Here is a 20,819-nt window from a genome sequence, read left to right as displayed (position 1 = left end):
CGAAGAGAAAGCCGTGCGGGAGGAAGAAGAAAAACGACATCGTCGAAGCAAGCATCAACTAGAATCGGTGCAGGCGGGGCGTCGAGTTGAACCGCGGCCACATGGCCTGCACGGCGCTTCTTTGGTGGGGTCTGACCCGGTACTCTCGCGGGTGGGGTTCGACGTTGGGGGGTCAGGTCTCTGACCTCGCCGTACCGTGCTTTGCTTGCTCGTTGCCTCGTCGCGGTCGCGTCGACGGCAGCCGCAGACTCGCCTTTGTCGAGCAAGAGCAATCGCTACTCTGCTCGCCAATCTCGTTGCGGCCATCGAGGAACGGTGACAGGGGGTGGCGTGCACGCCGATGGCTGCTGACGCTGCCGCGGATGACGACGACGGCAGCAGCTCGCGCCAAGAAGCCAGGCGAATACGCGCACGCCCACCACTCTGGCAAACAGGCAGGCCAGGCCAGGCCAAGTAGCCCCAACAGGTGGAGGGCCGAGGGGCAAAGGAAGAAACCGTGACCACCGCCGAAAGCCGCGTTTTCTTGGCCGCCAGGTGGCCGACGACACTCCCGAAAATCGTGCCCCGTTGCCCGTACCCCGTGCCCCGTGCCCCGTGCCGGGCCTGGCCAGGCCGGGCCTGCCTGGCTGCCTGATCAAGAAGCGGGCCGACACACCCACCGGCAGGCGGCGCAACGATGCAACGACGTTAAGTTAGTTGATGTCGACCCTGGCCCTGCCGTGCCTGGCACTTGGCTTGCTCGACAACGACTCCGCTGCCCTCTGCCTCATCCTCCCCCCTGCTTGCCGACCTCTGACCTTCTATCCCGACCCGATCCTCTACCTCGCCGTCTCCCTCTTGCTGCTGCCACTCCCTTCCCCCAAACCGACAAGGGTCGGCTCTCCTTGGCCGGGATTTCAAGACGCCGTGCCACGTCGACCAACCAGCAGCCATCGGCGACACGGGCCGATCCCGACATTTTGCCAGCGGCTCGCCCGACTGCCTGGCACATCGACCGACGCGGGATCCACTCACACTACTCTCCTACTACTTCCCTCTACCTACTCTCTGAAACGTCTCGATCTCGCTCCTCGCGGCACCCGTACCCGCCGCGGTTGTGCGGCACCCTCTTTCGGCTCCAGCCCGAGCGCTCGGCCTATTCCCCCCGCCCTCAGTCCCGGCTCGCAGCGAGGTGGTCGGCACAGCCACATCAAAAGAGGATGCCATCGTCGACTTGATCGCCAGCCATCCATAGAAGAGTCGTCAAATCGAAGGCGGCAACCGTCTGTCAGGGCCCGCACCTTGGCCGCCACCGTCGCACGCGCCCCAAAACCCCCCTAGACTATCTTCTGCCAGTCGGCTCCGCGTCCCTTCGTCTCGCCCTGCCTGAGCCGCCCATCGCTCTCGCCTCGAGATGAATTCCATCAGCTACCTCGACTCGGTCCTCAGCCGGTCCTTCGCCTCGGACAAGAACATCAAGAGGTCCAGATCGTACTCTTCCATCCCCGGCAGCAGCCAGGGGCGCCGGCGATCGTCAAGCTCTTCGGGCCCGCCTCCTTCGTCCAGGTCAAGCAGCCCTCATCGACGCACGCGCGCAGCGGAGGCAGATATCCGCTCCTCCTCCAACAGCAGCTATCCCTACCCTGCCAAGCTACGGCGCACCGGCAGCACGCCCGCCGGCGTCTCCACGTCCCATCGCTACTACCGTCACGATGACGGCGACGGGACGAGCGACCAGGGAGAGGGCAATGACGATGCCGCCGATGCTGATGGCCTGCCTCGTGCCAGATGGAGCGCGCTCTGGGGATTGACGGGCTGGCTGGACGATGCCATCAATCCCTCAGGCACCACGCCACCACCGAGGTCGAGGAAAACCAGCTCGACCAAGTCGTCGGGGTCTCGAGGCCGCATCGATGAAGCTCAGGGGCCACCGCCAGATGGGCTGCGGCGCAGTCGCAGGGTACCGAGCCTCGACAGCCTTCTCATGGCCTCCTCGGCTCCCGTTCGCCGTTCGCCCCGCCGCACGGCTTCCAGCGGCACGGCAGCCCAAGTGCCGATCGTCCGGGCCAAGCAGCCCAGTGCACCGGTAGACGAAGAAAGCCGGCCCCGCCGCCGTAGCAGCAACGGGAGGAAGAGCAGGTTCGGGCATGCCGCATGTCTTACGATGACAGGCGTCGCTGCCCCTGACCCCGCCGAGGTGGCGTTGCGATCCGAGGACGCAGAACAACTAGACGAGCGGGACATGATGAGCGAAAGGGAGCGGGAGGACATCGTCGACTTCGACGGGGGCGATTTCGCTCCCGACGATCTTGACGCCGTAGGCGCAGTCTCGGGATCACCCAGACGGTATGGCCCGAGCCAACACCTTCGCCAGGAGTCGGGCGATAGCCAGTCGGGCGCCAGCTCGGCCGGCTCGACTGAAAGCGGTGATCCCTTCGTCGGCCAAGGCTTGCTCGATCAGACGGCTTCCGGTGCAAGGCTGCCGCCTCCAGCACCAGACATTCCAGAAATGGGGATCCCTGTCTCGCACCAGGCAGCGTCATCTTCTTCTGCGCCACCACCACCATGTGACGCAGAGAAAGCGTCGATGCTGTCGATTTTCCAGAAGGCCTCGAGGCATGTCAGCCAGCAGGCGGCTGCTCAGGATTCGGACGGCTTGGCGTCAGGTCAGTCATCATCCTCACCGCAACCTGTGTCGCCTCCTCCGAGTACATCCTCGATGCGTCAGGACAATGAGGCGCCCACCGATGGCCTCTCAAACATGAGGAGGCGACCGTCAAGAAAGGCTCATGGCAGGCAAGATTCGAATGAGATGGCGCAGCCGACATCCGACGGCTGGCTCAAGGCGCGACCGCCATACCCGCACTCGGCTTCCTCCATTCCGGCGTCTTCGCCTTTCGCGCCTCGGCGCTGGCGCTTCTCACCTTCCAGGGCGTTCCGGAGGGCGCTGATAGCGCTGCGAGACATACTGATTGTCATCCTGTCGACTCCTCTGCGCGGCATGCAGCTGCTGGCGGGCCGGCCAAGACGGGCCAGGTACATCAGGGAGGCCGACTTGAAGGGAGACATCATGGCGCAGCCCGAACGCGAGGCGGTCGCTGTCTTGTTGCGCGAGAAGCGCCTGGGAGATGGCGACGATGCAGCGTCGTTCGCCTCTTCGGATGCCTCCGAGATCGCTTCGAAGAAGGGTGACGCCGAGCTCGACGACAAGATGGGCCGGCCACGGTCTCTATCGAGCCTCCGCTTTGCAGCGGCGGACGGCAACGTCCACAAACTGCCGAGGTCGAACAGCGGCCGGCCAAGGACCCCGCGTCCAGAGATAGCGCCCTCAGAACTGTTCCCTGCTGAGGCGACACCTGGTCACGCGGAAGATCGGGCATCCCCTGCTGACACGGATGCGAGATCAGGCAAGGACAGCGACGACGAAGAGCCAGTCACTGAAGAGCAGGCGGCGGCGCGGGCCGAGAAGCAGCGGCTCGCACGCCTCGCCGCCGGCGGAAGGGCAGAAGAAAGCGGTCACCCACAACGGCCGCCGCTGGTCCCCACACGCAGCCGGCTGCTGCCGAATCCGCATCCCATCGACCCCATGCTCGCCCACGACCGCAAGGCGCAGCCGGTCGATGAAGCGATGGCGCGCGAAGAGGCGAGACTGCAAGCCGAGCGCAAGGCCAAGGTGGACGAGCGACGCGCGGCACGGAGAACGGCGCAGCTCAATCCCGCAGCGGCCAAAGCGGCCCTCGAGGCGGCGCCGGCTGCCGCTGCTGCTGCTGGCGGAACGCATGCGATGGCCAAAGTGCCGCGGGGCCCCTCTTCGTCGATCATCCACCACACGCCCAAGATCCTGGTGCTCGACCTCGACGAGACGCTGATCCACTCGACTTCGCGGTCCCCAACGACGTACTACAACGGCGCCGGACGACGCGTCTCGACCGGCGGCGGCGGCATCCTCGGCCTCGAGAGCCTGGGCGCCGTGCTGGGGCTGCGCGCCAACGAGAACCCGGGCCGCATCCGGCCACACATGGTCGAGGTGGTGCTCGACGGGCGCAGCGTGCTTTATCACGTCTACAAGAGGCCGTGGGTCGACTACTTTCTGCGAAAGGTGAGTCATTCAGAGGGCACGTCGAAGCTGGCGCGGTTTCCGTGTCGCGCGCATCGCGTCGCGCTTGATCCTCTCTTCCTAAGTGCTGACCTCCGACGTTGAACCTGCCCTTTGCCGCGACGTCGCCATCGCAGGTCGCATCGTGGTACCACGTCGTCATCTTTACGGCGTCGGTGCAGGAGTACGCCGATCCGGTCATTGACTGGCTCGACCAAGGCCGCGGGCTGATCGGCGGCCGGCTTTTCCGAGAGGTGAGTGGAGCGTTCGCAGCGTCGACGACTTGTTCCCTGACGGTTCGACGTCTGACGCTCTCTCCTCCCTCTTCTGCCTCATTCCCGCGACCGTCTGCTGGTCGGGCAGGCCTGCACGTACAAGAATGGCTCCTACGTCAAGAACCTGCAGGTGGTGGACCCGGACCTGTCGGCCGTGTGCCTGGTCGACAACTCGCCGGCGAGCTACGCCCACAACCAGGCCAACGGCATCCCCATTGAAGGATGGACCCACGATCCAAACGACGAGGCGCTCCTCGATCTCCTGCCCGTCCTCGATAGCCTTCGCTTCGCAACCGACGTACGCCACATTCTCGGCATACGCGGCTTCTCGTCGTCGTGAAATCCACCCTACGATCTGCGAGTAGATCGCCGTCATCCACTTGGGCTGTGTCGCCACCGATGATGGCGTTGACCCGCCCAGCAAAGCAGTCTTGTCCAGTCTATCGACCTAGTCCATCGCCTATCCGTCGGCTCCTCGTCTTTCAGAGGCCTGGAGGGCAAGGATGAAGGCGAGGTGGGGCAGGGGGAGAATAAAGAAGGGACAATAGCGTTATCGAAGATATGCGAGGCCGGGTGGCATGCGGATCAGGCGGGGCTTTCGAAGTCGATATAAAGAGGTGACGACTGGCCCGTTTACCCATCGCTTAGCCCTTTTTGAACGAAAAGGGGTTCTGCGATACGTTCCACGGGCGAAGATGGGGGGACATGGGCGCAAGTCAGTGCCGCCTTCCCTCGCTGTTCCACCGGTGGGGTCGGCCCGCGACGCACCTTTAACCTCTTCTTTTCCTTCTGGCTCTTCAGGCTCAGCTCGCTCTGCTGACTTGGGGCTGGACTGACTCTCCCCGCATCGCCGTTGGATACGTGGGACGGCACCACGCCTCTTGCCTGGAGATGTTGCGTCTGCTGCTGCTGCTGCTGCTGCTGCTGCTGCTGCTGCTGCTGCTGCTGCTGCTGCTGTTGCCCGTGACCCGGATGGTAGTCCTGCTGACCGTACGAAGACGCGCTCTGGACCTGGAACCGCTTGTCATAGCTCGACTGCGACGCGCCCGAGGTGGGGGGGTTGGCGTAGCCGCTCACTCCCCCGTTATCGGGTGGATGCCCGTTGTACCCAGATTGGGCGAGCGAGCTGGTGCGGATCCCGCTGATGTCGTTGACCGGCTTTGAAAACGTGCTGGCCCCAGCCGGTAAACGCTGCGGCGAGTGCTGTTGGTGGTGCGAATGGTGCGGGTGCTGCTGCTGATGGTGCGGGTGATGCCCTCCGTGCTGCTGCGGATGCGAGGCATGGGAGCGCCTGTCTGGGCCGGCACCAGCGCCGCTCGACGCCTTGCCAAAGTGCTTGAGCGTGTTGATGAAGGATTCGGGAGTAAATGTGTGCGAAGAGCCTGAGGGCGCCGGAGGGCGATTCAACACCAGGAGAGAGGAGCAGCCCGCCTATCAGCGCCGACGATCCCCTTGGGCCTGACCGCAGCTTTGCGACCGCTCGCCAGCCCGCCCGTCCTTGGACTCACCGATGTAGCAGTCCTTGTTGAGCTTCGAGCTGATCTGGTACGCGCTGCGGATCTCCGAGTACGTCATTCCTCCTGCCACAAACACCATCACTCTTTGCCGGTTGTCGGAACGCTCGGCGCCGCCGCCTGCCCCGGCACGGCCCTTTTGGTGCCAGGTCGGCTTGGCACTGCGAAGGCTGCTGGGTTGCGGTTTTGGTTGCGTCTGCGCGCTCGACGCGCCGAAGCCGACGCGGGCAAGTGCGGCATCGCGTCCGGACGAGGCGAGCGACGGCGTCTCGGGTGGCGCATCGCGGACGTAGGGATAGGTCGATTGGTCGAGCTTGCCCGCAAAGTGATCTTCAATCATGAGCTTGACCAGCGGCTGGTACCGACTGAGCTCATACTCGTTCTCCCCGGGCTGCTGCTTCCGCTTACCCTTCTTGAACCACGCGTCCCAGCCGCTGCTCGAGGCGTCCTTGACCACCTGAGCGCCGAGGTGGACGAGGTTGTCGACGGCGTCCATCTCGTACCGGCCGAGCCGGGCGTGCTGGAAGAGCCGCTTGCGGTCCTCGTCCGGCACGCCGTCGCAGTACATGATGTAGAGGGCAATGATGCGCACCTTGTCCATGTTGCTGACGGCGCGATCATCCAGCAGCGGGACCATTTCCTCGACCAACGTCTTGGGCTTCTGCCCTTCGGGCGTCAGCCGGGTGGCGCAGTTCTGCTCGACCATGGCCTGTGCGGGCAGCTTGCTCTTCTCGAAGCGGTTCATGCAGTCCTGCGCCATGGTGAGGTGGAGCGAGAGCTTGTCCTTCATCTCCTGCATGTGCGGCAGCGAGGCGAGCATGTCGCGCATGTCGTTGAGCGATGAGTTCTGGTCGGTGAAGGCGCCCGCCTCTCCGGCGTGCTGGTGGAAGTCACGCGTCAGCTTGTCGATTGCCTCGGCAATGTGCAGGTGGCGGATCCCCGTCCAGACCGCGTCCTCGTCCGACAGCAAGGCCTCTTTCTCCTGACGCTCGCCGTCGGCGCCGACAAAGGTGTACTGGAATTTGGCGCCGTCTTCGATGGGCAGGAGGTCGTTGCACATCGCCTGGTAGGAGAATTCGTGCAGCAGTGGCGCTGCAGTGTCCATGGAGCGGTCGGTGAGAAAGAGGATACCGCGCGGGCGGCCCGGGTCCGCCTTGGGCTCATTGTCCCGGATGTACTGATCAATGGCGCTCTGGAGGCGCATGGCCAGCTTGCGGGTGAAGTGCTCGCCAACGCCAGGGCCTGATCCGCCTGCACCGGGCAACGCGCCGTCGTTGGCATTGCCGCGCAGCCGCGCCATCCTAGCGCTGCCCTGGTACATGTTGGACGCTGCCGTCTGGGAGCTCTGGGCCTCCTTGGATGGGGCGAGCGCACCTAGGGGCGGATGCGACGGGTTGTAGTACCGAATCAGAGGAAACTCGTTCAGTGTGACGCAGACGTTGAGCAGCGTCTGGGTGGAGAATTGCAGCTCGTCCTCTATCGCCTGCAACGCCTCTATGGGATCGGGTCCGTAGAGGCCGCCGGCGGGCTGGTATAGGGTGAGGAAGCTCTGTGGTGTCTTGAGCGAGAAGACCTGCGCCTCGAGCGCTGATCAATCAATGGGGCAGGCGATATGTGTCAAGGGAGTGTGAGCGAGGCAAGCGTGCATGACTTTGCGATTCGGGCCAAAACGCGCGGCCACTCACGCCAAAAGTTTGAGTAGAGCTCGATCAGCTGTCGCAACTTGGGCTCCGCTCTCGATCTTGTGAGCTTTTGGAGGAGAGCGTCCGAGAGGTCTGCACCGGAAAAGCAAGGCCGGTATGATTTGGTGCATGCCAGAAGAGAAAAAGGGGAGGTTGTCTGGTCGGTGCGAGAGGAGCAGGGTCGACTGAGCCAGCCGACTGCACTCACTGTCGACAAAGAAGATGTGACCGGCGGCGTAGGTGGGGGCGCGTCCGTCTTCGGGTGCGAGGTCACGGATGATGCGATCGATGTTCTGACTAGTCGGGCAGAGGAGGTAGGCGGCCTCGACGGACGACTGTGGGGCGCGGGAGAGCTCGATGTTATCGACCTGGGTGACGTTCTCCTGCAGAATGTCGTACATCTTGAGGACGCTGGCGAGCAGCTCCTTTGTGACCGAATCAATGACGAGGACCTTCCATTTCGAGGGGGGCTGGACGGAGCGTAGCGAGCTGAGGTAGCCTGCGGAGCAAGGAGGAGGAGGCAGAGGGAGGTCGCGAAAGACGGAGTCAGCGCATGTGTTGTGACAGCGGCAGGAAGCATTCTGGGAGCCCACTTACGATCTCGCAGCGAGTTGATGAGGGACTTTGGTGCCATGCTGCCGGGTAGCACGAGCGAGGATGTGGCCGGCGGGAGAGAAGCTTAGGGTGGAATGGAGGGGTGAGGGGGAGTCCGAAGGGGTGCGTCCGAGCGATGGCGCTGTGGCTTGATCAAGACGATCGCGGTGCCAGCCAGCAGCTGAGCCAGCAGAGCGGGAGTGGATGCAGGGACTGAAGCTGTTGAGCGCTCGAAAGCGAGGTGGGCGGCGGCTTGTGCGCAGAAGGCGGTCAGAGGCGTTGATCGATCGAGGCCGCCTTGTGACACCCTCTCTCTCTCTCTCTCTCTCTGTCTCCGTGTTTCTCTCTCTGTCTCCGTCTTTCTCTGCAGGGTGGTCGATGCGACGTTGCAGCCCTCCAGTATAGTAGTAGTATGGAGCGAGAGGCGTACGTGGTGGCGAGTGGTGGCGGTGATGGAGGTACTGACGTAGGCCACTACGGGTGACAGAGAAGCGAGGGAGCCCAACCAAGCCTGCCTGCTGCTTGCTTAGGTCGGGCCCCGCCTCGAGGTGCCCAGCCTCTGGCGTGCGGCTCGACCGCCTGCCAGCTGCACTTGGCTGCTCGACTTGACCCGTGCGCCTGCCCCTGCCTGCAGCGAGCTGCAGGTGGGTTCGAGGGAGGGCAGCCGGCAAGCAGGCAAGCCGGCAAGCAGGCGAGCAGCCCGTTGCTGTGACCAAACATTTTGCTCGGATCCGAATCGATCACGAAGTCAGCCAGAGCTCCGGCGAGCGCAGCAGCAGCACAGGCGATGGCGACTGCCTGCCTGCTTGCCTGCCCGCCTGCCAGTCTCGGTGCTAGGGTGGTGGCCCGCCTCCAGGCAGGGGGGCCCCCCCATCCCAAACTCGCCCTAGCCTCCCCTCCTCTCATGCCACCACCCACCTCTGTCACCTGGACCATCCCCCCGGATCTCACACCACTCCACCCCCTCAAGCACCTGTTCAGATCGTCCCGTTCACCCTCTGCTCCCCCGACCCCGACGGGCTACAGCAAAGAGATAGGGGCAAAACAAGAAAAGGGGATACCGAAGCAGGACCGCGCAAACATCCGTAGCAGCAGGCGCAACCTCGCCTCGACTCGCCTCGCCAGCTCGTGCCGTCATGTCCTTCTTCGGCTTCGACACCGCCCTGCCAAGGGACAAGCCTGCCATCCGTCCAGGCCAGCAGCCTCACCACGCCAGCTCGGCCTTCGACCCCACCTTTGACCCCACTGGCGGCATCGACGACGATGACACCCTCGACGCAAAGATCAAGGCACTCGCCGCCGGCGCACAGGAGGATGTGGAAATCTACACATGGGGCCAGGAGGGATACGACGGCCTCGGAGACAAGCTCGACGAGGCAAACGACGACTTCAACGAAGACACCTTTGGCGACCTCGGTGGCGATGTCGGTGAGTACACCACAGTGACCCCCAAAGCCCCTGGACCAACATCGAGTGCCGTCGCGGAGCCCCCCTGGCCTGACCTTGTTGGGTCCGACCCTTCGCCGTCCCTCTCCCCATCCAGGCAAGGACTTTGACTTTGGCGCCGCTGCCGGACTCGATCCCGTCAAGCCCGGCGCCAATCACCAGAACAACAATAACAACAACGTCAATTGGCAGGCCCAGCAGCCGCAGCACCAGCAGCATGCCGGAAAACGCGACACCGCATCCGCCTTTGCCACCACCCTGGACGAGTTCTGGATGACGCCTCCCTCCCGTTTCGGCGCCCGCGACGACCGCCCGACGACTTCGCAGCCCCAGCAGCAGCAGCAGCAGCAGCAGTTGCCCAAGCAGGCCGCTCCCCGTACGCTCGAGGAAGTTGAGGCCGAAATGCTTGCAATGAGGGGCAAGGTTCAGCCTAGCCAGCCGCCGCAGCAGCAGCCCGTGGAGGCCGAGTCGCAGGGCCGGGGGAAGCCCATGACGCTCGAAGAAGTCGAGGCAGAGATGCTGGCGCGTCGTGGCGCGGTTGCCCCCGTCCAGAACGCATCACCCGCTACCAGCGTGCAAGACCCAAATCTTCCCGTCGGACTTTCGGCACTGATGCAGCAGCAGCAGCAGGGTGCGTTCCCTCCGGGCATGCCGCCACCGCCGCCTGGCTACTCGCACTCGCCCCAGCCGTCGGTGGGTCTGCCTGGCATGCCGCCCATGGTACCTCCGCCAAACCTGCGCATGATGCCAGGACAACAGCCTCCGACCGCAGCGGCCATGCAGGCAGCCCAGCAGCAGGCGCAGGCAGCCCACTTCGCCCGCATGCGCGCCCTGCTCGAGGCTATGCCCCCGCTCGTCCAGCAGAGCATCCTCTCGCTCCCGCCACCCATGCAGTTCGAATCGCTCGAGAGCGTCGTCGTTGCCTACCCCGGCCTGTTGGACCCCAGCCAGCGCGAGGGCGCACCCGGCTCCGCCGCCGAGCAGGAGGCCGTCAAGTTCATGATGGTTAAGGCCCAAGCCCACATCGCTGAGCTCGAGCGGGCCGAGGCCAAGCGCAAGAGGCGGCTCGACAAGATCGCTTCCATGGCGCGCTACAACGGCCTCATGTCGGGCTCGGACAAAGATTTCATCACCCGAATCCAGATCAGCCAGCTCATTACCGCCGACCCGTACGCCGATGACTTTTACGCGCACATCTACTTTGCGCTGCGAGGCGGGCCGATGCGACCGGGCGTCCCCGCCGCTGTGGTCCCCTCGGCCGGCAACAACAACGGCAACGGCGCCGGAACTAAGCAGGGCAAGGGCAAGCAGCGGCTAAACAAGCAGCAAAACGCGATGCTGCGGATGCAGCAGCAGGTGGAGCGGATCGTCCAAAACCGCAAGGAGCGGATCGAAAAGAGCGCCAGCGGCGCCGCTCTCGAGGGCGCGCTGGGCCGCGTCAGCCTGAGTAGCACCAAGAACCCCAGGCAGATGCTCCAGATCAACGCCTCTGAGGCGTCGCCCAAGGCCGGGACCGCCGCCACCACCAAGGGCCGGGATAGCCCGGGCGCCGGCCACGCGCGCGACGCCGTCAAGCAGGCGCTCGAGGGCGCCAGCCTCGGCCGTGAGGGCGCCAACGGGCAGCGGAGGGATCCGCTCGGCAAGCACGAGGTGCTGCGGATCCTAGAGAACCTCTACGACACAGTGCTCGCGCTCGAACAGAAGCGCCGCAATGCGCCTCCCGCTCCCGCTGGCGAAGCTGCTGGTGGTGGTGGCGGTGGTGACGACGGCGAGGCATCCAAAGCGGCAGCGGATCCGGCGGCCGACCAGGCGCGTGAGGCGTACGAGGCGTGGCAGGCCGAGCAAGCTGCGCTGACGGCCAAGCTGTGGAAGGAGCTGCGGGTTCTGGAGCCGCTCGAGATTTCGGACCCGCACCCCTTCGTCTCGCTGCTGTCCTGTGCCAAGGGCAAGCGGCTGCTGCCGCGTGCGTTGCGCCACCTGACGCCCGAGCAGACTTTGACGGCGCTGACGATGGTGGTAGCGTCGTTTGAGACCCTCGACGTGGTGCGGCTGGCGCCTCTGCTCGACGACCCGACCGACGACGCGGCCAGGACCGAGGCCAAGAACGACGTCGAGAGGCAGACCGAGACATTTGCCACGACGATTGTGCCGAGCATGATGCAGCTCGCCGCCACGGCGCCGATGCGCATCGTCAGCGGCATGCTGGCGCTGTTCGTCGAGCGCAACGATGCGGTGCGCGTGGCGCAGACGCGGCCGGGCGTGGCATTCCTCACCATTTTCCTGTCGCGCGCTGAGACGCTGCGCCAGGGCGGCGGCGCGGCGGGCGGCGAGGAGCCATCGGCTGACGAGTTGGACCAGTGGAAACAGATCTTCGGCTTGCTGTTTTCCCGCCTGACGGCGGGCGGTAAGCTGCCTACTCTTTTCCCATCAACGCGCGCTAAGGCAGCTTTACCGTTCGGAGTGGGCTACTACCTCTCGGGCGGCCTCGGTGGGGCCACATCGGGACTGACGTCGCAAATGTCTTCAGGAGGACGATACCGCAATGCCGACGTCGAAGACGAGCCCGTCTGGAACCTCATGGCCGCCCTGGCCGTCTCGGCGGGAATGGAGCAGCAACAGGTCCTGGTTCAGGAGCTCCGCGAGAAGATTCTCGAAAACGTCGTTTCGGCCAAGGAGTGGAGCAAGCGCAACGGTGGTGCCAACGCGGCTGGAGATGAGCTCGGTCCCGATCTGAGGATCCGAAACGTCAACCTCCTCCTTCATGCCCTCAATCTCGACGCTGCTCAGATCACCGTCTAGAGACGTGTCGGTCGGTCCAAAATCCAGGCCAAACCAGGCTGGGCGGCCCTGCCCCCTGCCCAGTGCCGGGAGAGGAGCTCAGATTCGCCGCCTCCCTCGTCGTCGTGGCTGCTTTTTCAAAGATCCTAGTGCCGTGGCCTTGCAACGCTATCTCAGACACATCCCCGCTTTCTTGTTTGACCCCCTGGGCTTGTCGTGTGACGATGCCGGCGAAAGCTGAACACGCAGCGACGGATGAGTGCGCCATTTCCCCGATGATGACGCGTCGGAAACGTTGTCGAGGCTGGCTGGCTTTCGGGTCGTGCTTGGTCGCTCCTGCCGCCTCATTGCGGAAACTGGGCTGCGGCTACGGCTGGAGGCTACGGCTTTTCAGCGTCGCCAAGGCCCTTTTCCTCGCCCGCTCCAGCTCAGTCAGACTGGCATCTTCATCCTGCCCCCGCCCCCGCACCTGCCCCTGTTCGACTTGATCATCCCGGTCGCGCTGTCCCCGAGCACCATCGCCGGCATCATCGTTGCCGGCCTTGCCGCCGCCTTCATCCTTCTGAAGCCCTTCGAGAAGCTGCTGCATCCGTCCAATCGACTGGCCCACCTCAGTCTCAGCCGGTTCGTCGCACTTGCCTGCCGACCTGTCAGCGGCTGCCCCACCAGCATTGGCCGGCTGTGACGACGCCTTTCCCATCGTCCCCTCGCTAAGTGCAGCGGTGGCGGCGGCGGCGAAGGAGGTAGGCGCTGCTTCGATGCGCGTCTTTTTGCGCGGCATCCAAGCGGCCGAGTCGTCGGGATCGCCGTAGTCGAGCTCCGTCACGCTATCTGTCGGATCCACCCGAACGGCGATAGCAGCATGTCGCGCGGCGCCTTGGCTTTGGCTTGGTCTCTGGCCCTGACCATGACCCGGAGCCGGCCGCTGCCCCCTTCCTTGCACCTTGTTGATCTGCGGACGGATCTTGAGCGTTTTCTCGGCGAGGATCTCGACAGAGATTTCTCGCTCGTCCTCCTTGTCCTCGTCGGGCGCCTGTGCTGGGGCGCCATGGGCCAGTGTGACCTGGTCACCCTCTGCCTGGGCCTGTTGAGCTAGCTCGGCGTGCTTCTGCAGCGCCTCTTCGCGCTTGCGCGCCGCAAGCTTCTCCTTGACCTCGCGCTGCATGGCACGGTACGCGCGTGTCGCCTCGTCCTCGTCTTGTTCGTCTGCCTCGGCTTCGTCAACGAGCTGTTGCTGCTGCTGCTGCATCAGCTCATACTCGCGCTCGTACCACTCGACGCAGTCGATGCTCGTCACCTTGATGCTTGAGGGGATTTCGGACGGCGGCCGCTGTGAGGGTGGCGGAACCGGATTCCACTTCTTCCCGGTCTTATGGTGCTGGGCGGCGATTCTCGAATTGCTGGCGATGGGACGGCTGGCGGCAATAGACGTGCCTGCGGCATGGCTCGAGTCGAACTCTGCAGCGGTAGCGGAGGTGGTCGCAGCAGCCGCAGCAAAGGCGGCAGGGATGGCGAGCTGACCGTCCTGCGTATCGACTGTTGACGGCTGGGATTTGAAAGGGCCGCTGGCGTGCGCCCTGTCCTTCTTGGTCTTGCGCGTGACGGGTCCGACGGGTCGGCTGGCAAGCATCCTAGCGGCAATCTCTTCTAGGGTCGGTGCAGGCGTAACGCCCGCAAATTGACGGCTGGGCGCGGCCGCGAGTTTCTGCGCTGTGGCCTGAGCGCGCCGGGCGTCGGACGCGTCCAGGCCCAGGCTCCCGCCGCCGGGCGGGAGCTCCGAAGCCTGCTGCTCGACACCGTGCTGCGTCAGTGTTGGTCTGGCCACAATTGTGTCGATGTCCCTCGACGGGCAGAGATCGATGGCCCATCCCAGATTCTCGCCCTTGGCGTCGATTTTTTCCTTGGTCTCAGTATACTCTGCGTCATCGACTACTTCGCCTCGAGACCGTCTCTCTGCGCGGTCTTTGGCGGCGAGGAAGTCGGCCTCGGCCCTGGCCTGTCGCATCTGCTTCTCCCTTTGGCGCTTCTTTTGATTCCTTCTCTTCGTGCGATTGGTACCCTGGCCGGGAGGTATCAGGACCTGCGGCGAGTCTGGACTGCCCGAGGTGGCCGAGACCGGCGCTCTCACGCGAGCAGGACGCACGACTTCCGAGGGCGCCGAGTCGCTGATGGAAGGCGATCGGGATGCTGCATCGCCGCTGCTGGAGTCATCATCACCATCCGTATCGCTCGATGCTGAACTCTCCAAGTCGTCGGAACCGGATTTGGAGCTCGAGACCGAGCTGGTGGCCCCATCGTCATTCTTGTCGTCTGGCAACTGAATAGGGTCCGACGACCTCGGCGCCGCTTTTATCTCCGGGGCGACGACCCTTGGCTGAGCGCGATTCTTTGGGCCGGAGGCCTTTTTGCGAGCCTCGAAAGCAGCCATAGCTGCGGCGACGGAGCTGGAGCCGCCAAGTGAGCCGAGGCTTGGTGGCACGGGCATGGTGACTGCAGCAGCGGACTTGACAGATGACCTTGCTCTGCCTGACGGTAGGCTTCCGGGCAGCGCCATCGGCTGGCCGAGCCCGGGTGGCGGCTTGGGAAAGTCGTCGATGTCATAGTCCCCGTCGATGTCCCCGCCAGGCGGGATCACCTTGGCGCTAGCACGTGGTGTGCGCGGTCCATATGCGTCCTGCGAGGGTTGCGTGCCCTCTTGGCCGCCGCGATCAGCGTCGCTGTAGCCCTCGCCGTCGTCAGCCTCGCCGTTGTATTCATCCTGACCCTCTTCAGCGTCATCGTCTTCGACGTCGTCGTCCTCGCTGTCGCTGCCGCTGCCGCCTCTGCCGCCGAGCTCGGAGCGCATGAGTGCGGCGATGCGATTTGCCTGGAGGAGGGCGTCGCTGGCCTCTGCATCCAGCGGCGGCTCCGGATCCGACCCCGAGCTGTGGCTGTTACGGCTACTGGACGAGTCGGACGAAGACGAGGTGGATGAAGAGACTGAGCTCGAGGTAGAGGCTGACGAGCTCGAATCTGGAGTGCTCCGTCGTCTCTGCCTCTTTCTGGGGCGCTCAGTGACTTGATGACTTGCTCTTGACAGCTTGCCCGCAGCCTTTGAGCTAGAGGAGGTGAGCTGCAGAGCGTGTTGCGGGTGTATGCTGACGTCGATGAGGTCGCCGTCGCGTATAGTGGCTACGACGTCGTCCGGGATGATTTCAAAGCCATCGATGGAGAGAGAGAGAGACTCGGATGTGCACCTTGCGAGGAGCGAGACGGCGTCGTTGGTGTGAGCGACCCTTGCGAGCGAGGAGAGGATCTTTTCGGCGAGGTCGACAAAGGGGTAGGGTGCGGAGGCGTTGAAGGTGGTGAGGAAGCGGCTGATGGGCAGGGGAGGCTGAGTGCTTATCTTGATGCGCAGGCTCGAGGACGGAAGTTGCTGAGGGGTCGAAGAGGCCGAGGCGATCGAGGGAGCGGCAGGGTGACGGAACGTTGGCCTGGGGAAGAGGGGGGCCACCGCCGAGGCCGAATCTGCCGACGAGACTGAGATGCCGCGCGCCTTGGCCGTCGTCGAGCGCGCAGCAGAGTGCTTGACCATATTGTCGTATCTTGACGGCGGTGGTCAGTCTGTCAACGCCAAAGACGATGGGCGGGAAGATGAAGTGGTGAGAGATACAAGGAAGAAGGAGGCAAAGCCAACTCACTAATAAGACTACCTCTCTCTCCTTCGGCTTCGACCCAACTTTTTTCCTTGTTTCCTTGGCTTCTGCCTCCACTCTGCTGGGCCGCCAGCCTGCAGCCAAGGACCACCCTCACTCTCCTCTCCAGCTTTGCCCACGTCCGAGGGCGGCCCGGCGCGGGCGGGGGAGGGGCGAGACCTGCCCGACCCACCGGCGAGTAGTGCAACCCGTGCGTCGCCATCGCCCGAGAGCGACCAGCTCGACGAAGCCCAGGATCGACCCGCGCGACGGGCAGGTGACGACGATTTCCAGAGTGCGGAGCCGAGTGGCGTGGTAAAGCTGCCAATGCCATGGTGTAGAGTACTGATACAACAGGAGGCCAGGTTCAGACGCCATCAACGGCCCTGGTCCACAATTAGCACGAGGGACAGTCAGTGGTGGTGGGCACGACGGCGAGCGAGACGAGGCTCTGCAAAAAAGGACGCAGGCATCACGCCTGGGCCTTGGTGGACCCGAGCCGCAGCGTCACCTCGTAGATCGAGAACATGACCACGGCGTTCTGAGAGCCGATGATGGGGATGACAGGCAAAGTTCCGGTCAGAACATGACAGACGGGCTCGCCGTCGGCGCGCTTGAGGCTCCCGTTCCGCCGCCGTGGCGTGGTGTGCGGCCGTCGAACTCACCGGAACAACGCGGAGCAGATGGGCGCTCAGACCGCCATAGAGGGCGACCGCGCCCTCCTCTCTCAGCACCACTTGGATCGTCTGCATCAGGCCGGTGTACTTTGGAGCTTGACCGGGTCTGACCTGCTGCCGCAGCCGTGTCCTAATCACTTCGTGTGGGTACGTGATCAGGCTCGCAACGAATTTGGCTGTCCCGGCTGCGCCCACCATGCGCGATATCTGGGAAGACTGCGCCCCATCTGCCTCCCCGCCGACGCTGCCCATCCTCTTAAGCCGCTCATACAGGACCCACTGGATGGTGCCCTCGGCGACTCCGAGGTAGCTCGCGCTCATCCCTCGATATAGGCCCTTGATGCCCTCTGACCGGATGATTGCGGTCAGCATCTGAAACGAGTTGACTGCCGGCCTTGGCGGAGACGGCGCCGCTTTGAAAAAGGCTGCCTGTTTCGATGATGCGAGGGCTTGACTGGACCAGGCGCTTGAAGGATGGAGCTTTTGCGAGATTGCAGAGGTCGAGAGGCGTGCGTGCGAGGACGCCGACGTCGCACTCGGCCGACCGGCGCTGGCGCTGCGCTTCGGACCTACGGCAGCAGCCCGACTGGCCTTAAGTGCTTCTTCGAGCTGGTGGGATTCGAGCTGCAGCCGCGTTTTGACGACCCAAATCGGATTGGTGGCGGTCGCGGTAGTGATGCCAGCGATGGCTGCGGCACTGAGGTGCACGAAAGGCGTCTCGACGCCTCCGTTGAAGCGGTCCGCCAGCAGCCGCTTGCCATTGCCGTAAGTATAGAAGTTGATGGATCTGGCATCGGTACGGTGCACAAAAGAAGGGGTCAGCGTCGCTTGAGAGAGCAGCGACTATGCTCCGCGAGCAGTGGGGCGCGTATCTTTCGACCTACCTCGCCGGAATGACGCCAACCAGAGTCGGCCCAAGACCTTTGAAGAGGGCCCGTGGGCCCTCTTTGGTGGCGATTTCCTTGAGCAGATGCCCTGTTTCGACAAAGTGATAGGCCAGCTTCTTGGTCTGTCCGAGCACGCTGGAAGGCGCGGCGGCAGCCTTGATCGCTGCCTGCTTCTGAAACAGATCCGACTGCAGTCTCGTCTTGACCACGTCGAGCGGAGAGGTGATGATCGCGCCGCACATCCCACCGACGCTGAGATCGAGACAGAGGCAACCCCGAAGGATGAAAGGCGGACCGAGGGAGGAAGAAGAACGAGTCAGCCGGGTGGCGGAAGTCTACCCGAACCGAGAGGAAGATCAGTGGGTGGCTTGAGGTCCCACTCACCCTCCAGCCACAAAGTGCACCCAGCCTTTCGGCGGAACCAGCTTGTGCGAGACTGGTTGCCGATTCTGAGCGATGCTCAGGTCGACCTGGGCGCCGGCATCGCCATCCCCTGCGCGGCGCCGTAGCTCCGGTATGGAGATGGTCGATGGTTGTCCGGGCTTCTGTGCCGTGGCGGACGGTAGTACCGGTGCGATGGTTTCAGACTCTCCCTCGCCGGGAGAGGTGGTGCCGAGGTAGGGCATCTTGACGGAAGAATCCTAGCAGCCGGGTGAATACTGGACTCGCTGCAGCAAACGAGGTGCTGGATAGCTGGTTGGATGGTTGGATGGATGGATGGGGGGGAGGGGGTTATGTAGAAGCCGCCCTTGGCCGGAAGAACGTGCGTGTGGTTGCAGGCAGAGGGAGGGAGAGTCAGCAAGACGTGGAGCCAACCTGGTCCGCGTACGTGCGTTGGAACCTTACCACTGAAAACCGACCAGGCTCCAGCTGCCCCGAAAAAAACCTCCACGCGGGCCCGTCATCGCTCGGACCCGAGGGTGAGCCGATTTGGCCTGGCCTGGCTGCCACCAACCAGGCCTGCCGCAAATCACAGATCAACACGGGGTCTTTCCGTGCCTGCTGTTAACATGTAGCCCTACAAACCGCTTTCCTGGCCATTCTATAGCTCTTTCTGGGGGCATTCTCCAGCCCTACTCACCTTCCCTTGGCATTGCCTGCCTCATCTTGCCTTTGTGACATCATTCTTGCTCTCTTGCCTTGTCATATTAAGCAGCAAAGTTTGGGCCAGTTGATGCTATAGTCAGCCTACATTTCTCAGACTCATAGCTAGCATCAAAGTGTTACGACTGTGGGCAGGGAGGTGCCGCGTATTGGATCACCTGTTAGGGTGCGTGCAAGTTGGAACCGACGACAAACAACAAGTCTAGTTGTCTGGAACACCAAAGGACAGTATGGAGTCAACCGTAGGAGTCGAGTTGTTATTCCTGGACTCGGAACGGCTTCGGGGCCAGGTCGAGGGTAGACCGACAGACTAGTTGTCGGAGACGCAAGGCAGGCGACTGTAGTCGCTTGTAGAGATGTGGAAGAGTGTGTGAGGATAAGCTGAACCGATAGAAGGGGGTGAAGTGTGTAAGATTTGATAAAGAAGCGGTCCCATCGTCGACCAGAGGCTGGTCGTATATATACGCTACAACCTTGCGCTGCGGGTCACTATAGACCTCTAGAGCAGCAACCATGATCCTGTAGCTACGGGGGACCGTGCCGCTCCGTCTCTTTGGTCGAGTTGCTCGACTCGACCGTGAACCGCGGCTCTCTAGATAACTAGACGTGTCTATCTAAAGGGGTAGGAATGGAGGGGTAGGAATGAAGGGGGGGGTTGACCGTCGGTGAGGGGTAGCATCAGGGGTAGGAGCTGCTCCTTACGGCTACCTTTGCCTTACCTGACGGCTTGGGTCAGGACTCCGAGGAGTCGGACCCGGGAGGCGCATCCAGTGCTCTAGAGTGTCCCTTCTGATCGAATCGGTTTATCCTTTGCTTTTTTTGTGCGAGACGGCGAGGTGTTCCAACACTTGGCCGGTGTGTGTTGTCAGGACATCGTGTGGGCGGTGGCAGTGATTTGGCGTCGGTCGTGGCGGCAAGTTGGCGTCAATGGTGGCGGAAAGTTGGCGTCGATGGTGGCGGAAAGTTGGCGTCGATGGTGGCGGCGGCGAGTCAGCGTCGATTGTGGCAGCGAGTCAGCGTTGGCGGTGGCATCAATGTCAGCGTTGGTGGTGGCGTCAAGTTGGCCTTGGTGGCGTCGATGTTGAGGCTGGTTGGGCGGTGCAGGACTGAGCGCGACCGAGGCGGGACAAGTCAGCTGGTGCAGATGCCGGCAGGTGGCGTCCACGGCGGTTGGGTGGCGGCGGCAGGCCAAAAGGCCGATGGAAGTGGTCGGGAGGGAAGGAGTGACGGTGGAGCGGGGCAAGACTTTATACCGAGGCAGGCGGGCAGGTGAGGCCACGCTGGCGGGCGGTCAGGCAGGCAGGCTGCCTGCCTGCGTGAGCACACACGCACGCGAGCCTACGAGCCTGCGAGAGCACGCACGCAGGTGGCGGCGTGGCCTGGTCTCCATTTTTTTTTTGCGCACGCACAAGCTTAGTCATAGCTAGGGGCAGGCCTTGGGCTACGATTTCAGATATCGCAGATCTCGTACGATATGGCAGTGCCGTAGGAGATCGTTAATCCCCTACGGCACCCGGTGCCGTAGGAGGCCCTACGCATAGCTAGGGGCAAGAATTTTCCTACGATTTCGGAGATCGTAGATCTCGTACGATACAGCAGTGCCGTAGGAGATCGTTAATCCCCTACGGCATTGGGGTCGTAGGGGGCCTACGGCACAGTATGCATATATTGCTCTACGGCCCTCGACTCGCAGGCTGCTCTACGGCTTTTTGCACGTATATGAGCCTACGGCCAAAAAGCCGTAGAGAAGTGTACGATCAACAGGGGCCGTAGACCGCCCTACGGCACTCAACCTCCGTAGGCCGCCCTACGGCACTCAACCTCCGTAGGCCGCCCTACGGCACTCACTTGCCGCGGACAGCCCTACGGCAGTGGAATGCCGCAGACCGCCCTACGGCATTTGACTGCCGCAGACCGCCCTACGGCATTTGACTGCCGCAGACCGCCCTACGGCATTCGACTGCCGTCGATGAGCGTCGAGGACAGCAGGCCGTAGACCACGTACGCTAGTGCATTCGTACAACAGCCTTCGATTCGGGCTAGCGAAGCTAATCTACATATGTCGGGCCGTACTACATCTACGATAATGGTGGCGTGGACGAGGCAGCAGGGC

The 20,819-nt window shown here is 63.4% G+C and overlaps 5 protein-coding genes across 5 annotated transcripts; 2 read left to right on the top strand and 3 right to left on the bottom strand.

Annotated features, from left to right (window-relative positions):
• Positions 1–1,393: 1,393 nt before the first annotated feature.
• Positions 1,394–4,690, top strand: PFL1_00846 (uncharacterized protein; the record flags this gene model as incomplete). Its single annotated transcript, XM_007878347.1, has 3 exons — positions 1,394–4,078; positions 4,213–4,329; positions 4,439–4,690. 3 exons carry the CDS (start codon positions 1,394–1,396, stop codon positions 4,688–4,690), a joined length of 3,054 nt encoding a protein of 1,017 aa, XP_007876538.1.
• Positions 4,691–4,994: 304 nt separating this feature from the next.
• PFL1_00845 (uncharacterized protein) lies at positions 4,995–8,180 on the bottom strand (the record flags this gene model as incomplete). The annotated part of the gene is made up of 6 exons (XM_007878346.1): positions 4,995–5,021; positions 5,119–5,732; positions 5,859–7,451; positions 7,550–7,639; positions 7,755–8,045; positions 8,144–8,180. The coding sequence occupies 6 exons, from the start codon at positions 8,178–8,180 to the stop codon at positions 4,995–4,997; spliced, it is 2,652 nt and encodes an 883-aa protein (XP_007876537.1).
• Positions 8,181–9,276: 1,096 nt separating this feature from the next.
• Positions 9,277–12,385, top strand: PFL1_00844 (uncharacterized protein; the record flags this gene model as incomplete). The annotated part of the gene is made up of 2 exons (XM_007878345.1): positions 9,277–9,568; positions 9,684–12,385. 2 exons carry the CDS (start codon positions 9,277–9,279, stop codon positions 12,383–12,385), a joined length of 2,994 nt encoding a protein of 997 aa, XP_007876536.1.
• Positions 12,386–12,731: 346 nt separating this feature from the next.
• Positions 12,732–15,938, bottom strand: PFL1_00843 (uncharacterized protein; the record flags this gene model as incomplete). Its single annotated transcript, XM_007878344.1, has 1 exon — positions 12,732–15,938. The coding sequence occupies one exon, from the start codon at positions 15,936–15,938 to the stop codon at positions 12,732–12,734; it is 3,207 nt and encodes a 1,068-aa protein (XP_007876535.1).
• A 572-nt stretch (positions 15,939–16,510) lies between these two features.
• PFL1_00842 (uncharacterized protein) lies at positions 16,511–18,228 on the bottom strand (the record flags this gene model as incomplete). The annotated part of the gene is made up of 4 exons (XM_007878343.1): positions 16,511–16,579; positions 16,704–17,502; positions 17,600–17,854; positions 17,987–18,228. 4 exons carry the CDS (start codon positions 18,226–18,228, stop codon positions 16,511–16,513), a joined length of 1,365 nt encoding a protein of 454 aa, XP_007876534.1.
• Between the last annotated feature and the right edge of the window lie 2,591 nt (positions 18,229–20,819).

The sequence above is a fragment of the Pseudozyma flocculosa genome (genome assembly GCF_000417875.1).
Source record: "Pseudozyma flocculosa PF-1 unplaced genomic scaffold scaffold00002, whole genome shotgun sequence".
NCBI lineage: Eukaryota > Fungi > Basidiomycota > Ustilaginomycetes > Ustilaginales > Ustilaginaceae > Pseudozyma > Pseudozyma flocculosa.
The sequence above is the reverse complement of the archived record's forward strand: the minus strand, read 5'-3'. Positions and strand labels throughout refer to the sequence as shown.